This window comes from Scardinius erythrophthalmus (assembly GCF_964197995.2).
Source record: "Scardinius erythrophthalmus genome assembly, chromosome: 5".
Classification (NCBI taxonomy): Eukaryota; Metazoa; Chordata; class Actinopteri; order Cypriniformes; family Leuciscidae; genus Scardinius; species Scardinius erythrophthalmus.
In genome coordinates this window covers 44,332,417-44,343,854 of record NC_138225.1, presented here as the reverse complement: position 1 = coordinate 44,343,854, position 11,438 = coordinate 44,332,417, and the positions used below count along the sequence as shown (strand labels likewise).

General features: G+C 37.2%; 1 protein-coding gene across 1 annotated transcript in view; it reads left to right on the top strand.

The window, feature by feature from the left end:
• Positions 1–11,438, top strand: part of acaca (acetyl-CoA carboxylase alpha) — a 71,258-nt gene that overhangs the window by 35,649 nt on the left and 24,171 nt on the right. Inside the window, 3 exon segments of the mRNA XM_081365257.1 lie at positions 1,069–1,317; positions 8,739–8,894; positions 8,974–9,198. Of these exon segments, the coding sequence (XP_081221383.1) occupies positions 1,069–1,317; positions 8,739–8,894; positions 8,974–9,198 (630 nt within the window).

The window sequence follows — 11,438 nt, the reverse complement described above, 5'->3', positions numbered from 1 at the left end:
CCTTGTCTTTGCTGTGCAAGTAACTCCATCATGATCAATGGCGTTTCTCTCGCTTCCTTCAGCCCTGATAGTTTGCTAAAATGGTTCCAGCAAAGCTCATTACATTAATGAACTTTTTAATTATTTGTCTCATTTGAGAGGGATGACATCCATTAGCAGCTGTGATTACCTACATTTACTAAATCTAGCTTGCTATTATAGCTCACGGGCACTTTCTGCTCCTGTAGACTCACTTTCTCTAAATTTAAAACGAGCAATTTCATTCCGTTCATATTTTCTATTTTATGAAATCTTTTTTTATACATTTTTCTTGAGTGTTCATGTGGTGTTATTGAATGCAGATTTATTTGCAAATAAGAAGTGTAATCAATGTTTATTTATTTATTTATTTTTTGGCATCACGCATTTGTACAATAACATTTTTGTCTTTCATTGGATGGAAACATTGTTTAGTTTAACTTTGTTTAATGTTTTTGCATTTAATATACTAGCAGCTGCATATGGAATTGTGAAATACATTAGGTCTCTTTCACTAATCTCTTTTGTGGATTATTCATATTTATATGCACAGGGGAACTTTTCACAAAAATATTTTAATGATATAATAATTTCTGAATTTCTTTTGAATTGAGCCATTCTAATGAGTGACTGCATACCCGAGGCTAATCATTTACATAAAACGCAGCCAAACCAGCTCAATAATAAGACCTTTTCTTTACTGCCTTTATTCACTATCAGCAAACATACAATGCTATCAGGTGTCCCAATTGTTTTTGTAAATTTAGAATCTGTATGAAATGTATTGATAAATCATGATTTGTTCGTGAAAACTGTTGCACACAGATTTCACACATAAATGTGTTAGTTATTCACAGTTAGTGAATGAAATCCAGTGTTTTTGACTACAGCTTTATTGTTCTTTTGATCTCAGTGAAACAAAACAGAAAAATAATAATGCTTGGCCTCCTTCTTTTTAAGTGCTTTTTATAGTTTTTTTAATACATATTTATAGTGTGAAGTTCATTTTAATAGTTGTTTAGCCAAGCTTTATTTTTGTCTCAAACAGAAGCTTGTACCAATTTTGTCAATCCCTTTTTTCAGTTTGTGGAAGACCGTATCTACAGGCACTTGGAACCCGCTTTGGCTTTCCAGCTGGAGCTCAACCGCATGCGTAACTTTGCACTGACGGCGATCCCCTGTGCCAACCACAAAATGCACCTGTACTTGGGAGCCGCCCGCGTGGAGGTGGGCACCGAGGTCACTGATTACCGCTTCTTTGTACGAGCCATCATCCGCCACTCGGACTTGGTCACCAAGGTAGGAGCATCACTCTTGTAATAAACATGGTTAGGCGTGTGAGCCTTTGGATTTTCACACTGCACTTAAACCTGGGTTATCGTCATTCAAAACCCCGCTTTTAACCCCGGGTAAAGGAACAATTCACACTTATAATTTAGAAGCTGGATAAGAAACGCATTTTAGCCAGGGTTATGAAACCTTTCTCTGGAGCAGGGTTAGCACCACATTTGCAATGTTAACCCTGCATTGTAGTGATAAACGTGTACATTGTGAAACGAAGCAGTGTTAGAATTAGGGATGTACCGATATGAAAATGTTGGCCGATACCGATAATTCTTTATATTTGATAACCGATATATTGGCTGATAAATCTAAATCCATCTAAATTGCCTGATTTTGTACATCTGAAGTGTCTCAGCTGAAGGAAATAATCCAGTATTTATCAGCTTTAAAATATCGGCCTAATTTTCAAAATGGGCCGATAACAATAACATTAAAGGTCCTATTCCATGGATTATTTAATTAATTTATAATGTTTCCTGGGGTGCCCTTATAATGTTAGTATGTTTTTTAGATCAAAAATTGTTATAATTTAGAAATAAAAGGCATATTTCCTAGCCTGATTTCATCCCATGATTTGAACGCTCTGTTTGAAGGGGCGTGTCTGCTGAGAGACTTCAGCGTAAACGCCCTCTGCTGTGATTGGCTGACATGCTTGCATATGAAATATCTGGCATTACATGTGTGGAACTATCTTAGCCTGGGAACACCCAGACTACTTCCGGCGAATTTTAATTCTCTCTCCAGGATAGTCTGGAGAAGAGCCCATTCAAACTCATTTCTGTGCTGCCGAAATCGCGGCACCAATCAGAAACGTTTGGGGAGGGATTTACATGATGATGACAGCGCAGCGACGCTGAAGGAGTTCTCACGCAGTGAAAAATACATTGCGGAGCAGAGAGGAGTCTGACAACACGCTGGCAGACAGGACAGAGCAGCCTACTTTTCGGTTACGTTTGATATTAAACAAAGTCTCAGCTTTCAAATGTGGTAATTTTTTAAAAGAAATTTAAACAATAAATACCGTTTTGTTGCTCTTTAATGTGCCGTGACAGATCGCTGTAGAGCATCAGTTAAAGCTGTTCTTGTGAACCGATCATCTCTTCCTTCTAGTTAATTTATAGCCTCAAATAAACATGAACAAACATAAGAAGGAATGTTGTTTTAACCACGGAAAGGCGTCAGTACACTCCGTTTTTCAAGTTCAAATCCTCCTATGTTAATTTACTCTCCTCAATGCTTTGTCGGACAAAATGGCGGATGGCGAAGTATGATTGGTCAGATCACCTGTCAATCAAGCTGAGCTACGTCGGTTGGTGACGCCCCTTTGGAAATGATTTGTCTACATAGCTTCTCCAGACCCTACACTCAGTTTCAACTGAGAAGGGTCTGGTTTTAACCAGGCTAGAACTATCTGGAAAACTTTTACTATTACAGCTATTACACGTTTTTACTATTACAGCTATCGGGATTAACGAATCGTGAGAAGTTTTTTTAATTATTTAGATCTATTTCAATCACACAAAAGGTTGCAGTGATGAGCATTGAGCAGATGACAGTCTGTTGATCGCGTGAAAAAAGATCTTATCATTGCAACGCAGTTTCTGCACTCACTAATGATTTCACCAATGCAAACATGAGGTATATAAATACAGTCAGAGCTTCGTTGTGCAGTGTAACAGCGTCATTGATTTCATAACGAGTTTTGGCAAGTGTCCAGATAAACTCGCGCTGTGTGATTGACAGCTTGGGCGATTGGAAAGGGGTTGTTCTTTGATCGCTTTCTGTATATTAATCACAGTTTAAGTAAGATTATTTTCATCCTACTAAAAGAAACGAGGTGAAGTTGATCGCTACTTCCATAGTAAATCACTACTTACCGCTTGCTGGAATATAGTTGAAATTGCCCCCTTCGTCAGTATGAAATGCTGAGAGAAGCCTGCTTGATATTATCCCAGGTTAGAAAAACAGTCCGTGGTGAAATGGACAGAGCAAACTAACAACTTCGAATGAAACTTTTGCGGTATCCGATTATAGATAAACATCAACCACGTCTGTTGACATTTCGCCATCAATACGCCTGTGTTCCTGTGGGCGGAGGTTAGTCAAAACACGGTTTTAATGACGTCATTAAAGAAGGAAGTAGAGGGGTGTAGTCCAATCCAGCCGTTCGATGTAGTCGACTTCTGTTAAATAAAATATCTCGCTTGGCATTGAACTTTGAGCTTTATAATTTTACAGATATTATTTATACTCTAACAACAACATTACACACTAACTAAAGTTTGAAACATGGGATCACGAAGAACGGGACCTTTAAAAATGAACATATATCAGCCGATAGCGATATGGTGGCAGATATGTTGTGCATCCCTAGTTAGAATGTTATAACTAGATGCTTAGCCATTCGTGTGCTTCATTTTCACATGCTTTGGACTTTCACGGAAACATATGTTGTATAACCCTCTGGGGTCTGAGGTGTTTTCTGGGTCCTGGAGGTGTTCTGACATGCTCTGACATTTGTGCTTATTTCTGTTACTTGTGACATTTTCATGGCTAAAGTCTGATTACACTGTATTCAGCGCAAACTAAAATATGTAAGCAGCATGTATGTAAAAGTTTGTAGTATTGAGATAATGACATTTATGCATGGTTTGTGAAAAAAACAAACTGAAACCCATACTGATTATTTCTTCACAAGACTTTTGAAAATTGTATCACATAGCCTAGAGTGTTTGCTTCAAAACTATGTGAAAACCATCCTGCCTACTCATTCAGATAAAACAATATATTGATTTAAAATTTGTAAGACATGTTTTGTGTAAGAAAGCTTTATGCTTTATGCGAGGAGGCGTGAATATTGATGTGTTTTACATATGAGAAAGACAAAGACCCTTCCATAATGGCCCTGTCAGGTGGGGACTGTGAGAGAACCAGAACGAAGAATGAGTAGAGAGTGGCTTTTTGATTGTTTGGATTTATTTACATATAATCCAAAGATACACAACAAAGGACAAAAAAAGCACATTATTGAACACACTGATCTAAAGACAGAGACTTGAACAGTCACATAACTTTGTGCCTTTATATATATATACGCGTTAACGCAAAATCATATTAACGGCACAAATTTTTTTAACGCGCGATTAACGCAGCGCGTATTTTCTGTTTGACCCGTGGCCCAACCCCTAGTTGGATAAATGGAGATACACAGTGTTGCCAAGTGTCTCGCGCTGCTTAATTCAGTTAAACACAGATATTATGTTGCTTCTCTAATTTTACATGCAAGTATAGCCGAAATCACAGCACATATTGTCTTTATCTTATGTGTATTTGATTTCATCAGACGACGGCTCGATTATCATGATTTTTGTGCAGATTAACATCTTGGAAGGGAGAGTTGGTTATGTCTTAATGGGTCGTGTTTCAGTCACCATTTCATATTCATTCCGTTGTTTGACAACAGAAACAGTAAAATATACCAATGAAACCAGTTTTATTGAGAATTTAGCTTCATCAAAATGGGCACAGAGAGAGACAAACTAATGTAATAATAAAAAATAAATGTACATTTAGCATTTTCAGAAGAGCTGCCCTGTCATGCAAAAATCTAAACATGTTTGTGTTGGTAAATTGCTCAGTAATGGGAACCTGGTATTTATTTGTTCTTTCTAACAAGTTCTTTGAAAACATCTATGACCTTTGAAACATGTCTCGTCTTCATGCTCATGCTGTTGACTATGGTTTCAATAATAAACATACATTTGCATAAAGCATCCATATTTATCCATGCCCATGTTGATTAGAGTATTACAAACTTGAAAAGTAATCATTTAAGGTACGTTTAGAACAAATAAAAAATGTGCGATTAAATGTGATATATCGCGAGTTAACTCATGACAATCAGGCGATTAATCACGATTACATTTTTTAATCAATTGACAGCCCTAATAGTCGTGCTCAGAATTAATCATACCCCTGGTAAATATGATCAAAAATGGCTGTAAAAAATAAATCTGCATCGTTTATCCTTTTGATCTTGCATTCAACAAAATTGGCAAAAATCTAACCTTTCATTGAAGTAAAAGAATTGAAAGTAGGGATGGGACGATTACCGGTTTCACTATAAACCACGATAAAATGTACTGACGGTTAGTATTATCGTTTAAAATTGAATTATCATTACAACCGTGTTTGATTATCGCGACTTTATTAACTCACTGTAAATTCTGTCCAGCCAGCAACAGTCTGACGCAGCGCGCAATGTTGTTGTTTTTTTATTCGAGAAGGAATGGCGGAAGGCAGATTAATGTTTTAAATCTTACATGATCACAAAAATATTATCAAACTCAGTAAACAATAAATCAACTCTGATTTCATTTTCAATACAATCGAAAAGGGAGACGCAAGACGGCAAGTTGCATTTGAATGAAACGAGAGAGCTCGTCTGTTGTGATACATGTGCGCGGTGTTATAATGCATTGCTATTGACGACATTGACGTCATTATAAGGAAGGAAATGCCACAGAATAGAATCTTGCTTAAAAAAAAGTGCACAGAGCTGCTTGTTTTATTTGTTTGTTGATTTTCAAATATAAAACTTGTTGAAATGTTTTCAGTGTGAGCATCAGTTATTTTTGAACACTTTCATCTCGTTTTAACAAAACCGTGATAATATTGATAATCACAATAATTTTGGTCACTATTATCGTGATATGAAATTTTCATACCGTCCCATCCCTAATTGAAAGTGGGGGGGAAATCACATTATGAAATAAATGTTTTTCTCCAAAACACGTTGGCCACAATTATTCATACCCCTAGAATTTTTATGAATAAAATATCTCTGAAGTATGTTCCCATTAATATTTACCTTTTTTAGCACACCAGGGTGACTAGGAACATGAAATTGTCTAGCTATGACTTCTTGTTTCACAGGAGTTTAAATATGAGGAAGCACAAAGGCCAAATTCCCTGAATCATCCATCACAATGAATAAAACCAAAGAATATAGTTCTGATGTGCATCAAAAGATTGTTGAGCTTCACAAAATAGAGAGTGGCTGTAAGAAAATAGCTAAAGAATTGAAAATCCCCATTTTGACCATCAGGGCAATAATTTTTAAGTTTATAATTTATAATTTATATCAACTAAAGATGTTACGAATCTGCCAGGAAGAGGACGTGTGTTTATATTGTCTTAATGGACGGTGAGGATGAAAGTTTGAGTGGCCAAAGACTCTCCAAGGATCACAGATGGAGAATTGCAGAGATTAGTTGAGCCTTGGGGTCAGAAAGCCTATTAAAAAAGAAATCAAACAACCCCTACATCCCCACATGTTGTTTGGGAGGTTTTCAAGAAAAATGCTCCTCGCTCATCCAAAAACAAACTTCAGCATATTCAGTTGTCAGACACGACTGGATCTTCAAATAGCACAGGGTTCTGTGCTCAGATGAAACTAAAAAAATAGCTTTTTGGCAGCAAACACGCTAGATGGGTTTGGTGCACACAAGGATAAAAAGTACCCCATGTGTACAATTTAATATACCATTGGATCTTTAATGTTGTGGGCATATTTTTCTGCTGGAGGTCCTTATTCAGATACATGGCATCATGGATTCTATCAAATATCAACAGATAAAAAATCAAAACCTGACGCCTTCTGCTAGAAATCTTATAATGGGCCGTGGTTGGATCTTCCATCAGGACAACGATCCAAAACAAACATCAAAAGCAACACAAAAATGTGTTAGGGAGCACAAAAGCTTCTGCCATGACCGTCCCAGTTCCCTGACCCGATGAGTGGAGTGAACTGAAGAGATGAAGCACAAACATGGATCTGGAAATCTGAAGGATCTGGAGAGATTCTGTATGGAGGAATGGTCTCTGATCTCTTGTCAGTTGTTCCCCAAACTCATCAGGCATTATAAAAGAAGACTCAGAGCAGTTATCTTGGCAAAAGGAGATTGCAAAAAGGTATTTAATAAAAGGGTATGAATAATTGTGGCCAACGTGTTTTGGAGAAAAACATTTATTGTATATATATATATATATATTATGAGGGGATGGGGCGTTTACAGGTCTGCGTTCCTTCACGTGGACGATTTGCATGTTAATTGCTCTTGCGCGCTTTGGTGTGGTCACATTAGAGCACGGGCTGGAGAAAATGTCCTTACTTTCATTCTGATTACTTAAACAGAGAATATTTGTTTTTGATAAAATATACATCATTTAAAAATAGAGACTTCAAGCTTTGTAAAGACACATCTCTCATGTTAGTGTGACAAGTATTCACTGAGTTACAGATCATTTTCTGTCGCGTTTCAGAGTGAACTTCACATTGAGAGAGACGGCAGAACGTGCATCATGTTTATTAACATTTTGTTTTTAGTATGAGTGTACGCAAATAAAAGAAGACCTTTAACAGTTTTGAATGATGTATAACACTTATATTTAAGATCAAAATCAACAGAGCATTTTGAGTCTCTTTTGCACTGATAAGAAAAAAAGTGTGCTGGTCTCACCGGCGCGACCGCCGACCCCACAGGGATAAACAGTAGGCTGTGTTTCAGAAAAATTGTGACAGAAAACGCAACTCGTGCTGCAGTCATCCAATCAATAATCTCGCGTAGCCTGAAATTCAGACTTATAGCAGAAGCTCTGGACTCCATAGCAGCTTCCATTGGCCAAGGACCGCCCCGGGGGCCGTCTTGACTGACATGTAAAGGAACCAGTCACAGTTTGTTTTGTTCCGTGTCATGTTTAGGGTTGTGAAAATGTTATGTCAATGTCTCTACGATTACAAACTTGTGTAAAACTCTTGGACGTATTTTAAAGAGTCTATGCCGCAAACTTTTCATACTTAACGTACTTTTGAAAAATCCAGCATTTAGTTGATCCTGAAAAGCGCTCATTGTCACAGTTGCAAACATCTTCCATGAGGGGGTTTGGCGTCAACGGCATTTTAGTTTCTAGGCGGACCGTTAAATAACTCGACACGCACGTCTCCCGGACATCCTGTAGAATTAAACCAATCAGATGACGATTGTGCAAATCCTGGAATGTTTCCAGTTAAGTGTGCCATATGCATCAGATGTTCAGCCAGCGGCCCACGTGACATCTGAGGCTGAGACTATCCAATAAATGACACTGACACGGCAAATATGCAAATAAAAATGTTAACCCAGGGTTTAGGGATCTAAAGGTGTGAAACGCCAGCTTATGAATACCAAGGATTAGTTGTTATCCCCGGGTATATTATGAGCAATGTGAAATGTGAAGCAAGATAACCCATGATTTTGTTTACCTGGGGTTTAGAATGACCCAGGGTTAACCTTTCAAGTGTGAAAAGTCCCTGTGTGTTGTTCTCTGCTGTGTAGGAAGCATCGTTTGAGTACCTGCACAACGAGGCTGAACGTTTGCTGCTGGAGGCCATGGATGAGCTGGAGGTGGCCTTCAACAACACCACAGTGCGCACAGACTGCAACCACATCTTCCTCAACTTCGTCCCAACCGTCATCATGGACCCTTCTAAGGTTTCAATGAGTTTCAATGCAATTTTGTTTTAGGAAGGTACATCTTTGCATGTGTTTTGAGCTTTTGTGTTCTCATCAGATTGAGGAATCCGTGCGCTCCATGGTCATGCGCTACGGCAGTCGTCTGTGGAAACTCCGCGTGCTCCAAGCTGAGCTGAAGATTAACATCCGACTGACGCCCACTGGCAAGCAGATCCCCATCCGCCTCTTCCTGACCAATGAGAGTGGCTACTACCTGGACATCAGCCTGTACAAGGAGGTCACAGACTCCCGTACAGGACAGGTGGGGCACAAAGACCGACAGGTGGGGCTCACGTGTCTCTCATTAACACGCACACACACATGCATACACAGACATCTCAAACTGAACTACAGTATTATGCCTTTGTCATCCTTCATTGTTTGTTAATCATTGTTAATTTTCTGTCGATGGTAAATTCACTATTAGTCAAAAGTTTGGACACACCTAATTATACTTTATTTGGACTGTTTTTTTTGTTTGTTTTTTACATTTTAGAATAATAGTACAGCCAAAGCTATGAAATGATACAAATAGGAATTTTGTAGTGAATGTTGAAAAATGTTTGATATGTTTTACCTTCTTCAGATTCGACACGTAGACATTCATGCGTAGACACAATTTATATATATTTGTCTGCAAAGCTAATTTCAAGCATTTAAGAATAGATCAAAATGTTTTATGACATGTATAATTAATGATAAATATAAAATTTCACTACTGTTCAAACTTTTGGATTCGGTAAGATTTTATTAAAAGAAGTCTCTTGCATTTGTTTGATCAATAATACAATAAAAACAGTAATATTGTGAAATATTGTACCAATTTATAATAACAGTTCTATTTTAATATATCATTTACTCCTTTGATAGCGAAACTGAATTTTGAGCAGCCAGTACTCCTATTTTCAGCAGCCAGTACTCCTATCTTTAAATCAATCTAATATGCTAATTTAAGTGCTCAAGAAACATTTCTAATTATTATTAAAGGCACAGTATGTAAGTTTCGCCAGTAGAGGTCGCTTTTTCAAAACAATAACAAAGGCGTAGCTTGATGACGCCGTGAATGAGTGTGGAATCATAGGAGGTGTCGTCTTTACCTCCACAGCTGATGGAAAGCAATCCGACAGGACTCAGGCAGAAATCATGTTCATGGGTGAGCTAATGTATTAAAGTTTTACTTATGTTATTGTGGTATGAAGCAGGGCCGGGCCAAGAGCCTGGGACATTTTACGTTGCTGTTTTATTATTGCCTATATGCCGCAGTCGGACTCCTTTCGTTTTGTTGTTTATTTTATGACTAAAGATACATAAAGAACATTCATAAAGAAGTGCTGAATTACTACTCATACAGGTCAATTTGTCTGACGAATTACAATTGTAGGGCAACGCAGCGCTGTTTTACTTGGTCAAAACAATCATACTAAATACATTTGAGTGTGTCGAAAGTTATCTTAACGTTACTCTGTGCGTTAACTCGATGGCTGGTATGAGACACATGCACACTCCAGAAAGCTAGATCGAGATTAGAATATCATATTATTATTTAAAGGTGGATGACTTGTTGCTAAGCGAGATGCAATTTATTTTAAAGTATATTGTATGATAGAGAAAATGATGTATTACCGTTTCTTCAAATAAAGCTCTTTCTGATTTTGCTATGTTAGCCGCCATGGTACAAACATGTTACTCGCTGTAAATTATTAGAAGAGATTCAAACAATAAGTCTAACCGTGTTGAACTATATAACGATGATTAGTTTTCTGTCGATAAAAGTGTCCAAACAGTTGCTCACTTGTCTAATAAAGCACATAATATATTAAAGCGTCTTCCATGGTTTCTACGGAAGTAAACAAAAAAAGAAAAGTGAAGTCCGCACACTGCAAGCTACTCCAGATAAAATTATTGAAAGCATAATGTTTCGACTATGGTCGAAACGTTGTGCTTTCAATAAATTTATCTGGAATAGCTTGCAGTGTGCTTCACTTCACTTTTCTTTTTTTGTTTATGTTACTTTGATGTCCTGCACCTGAGCCCAATCTGGGTGTTTGGGATGTGCACACCAGTTTTGTATTTTTGATTATACGGAAGTAAAACCAGAAATCAAGGATAGCTTGGATATGACGTCATTGACAAGCGACGCAATGGCACGGGCCGTTAAAATAGCTGATTTCTCCAAATTTAAACATGTTGTAAACATTTGGGATAATGTAAGTACTCAAGTCAACAAAATATATAACATTGTTTAAGTGGTTTTTGGATATTTTAATCCAAAAATCTTACATATTGTGCCTTTAATATTGGAAACTAGTTGTGCTGCTTGATATTTTTGTAAAAACGTGATACTTATTTTATTTTTTTCACGATTATTTGAATTAATAGAAAGTTCATAATGAACAGCATTTATTTGAAATAAAAATAATTTGTAATATTATAAAGGTCTGTCACTTTTAATCATTTTAATCCATCGTTAATAAAAGTATTAATTTATCAAAAAACGCACTGACCCCAAACTTTCAAACTGTA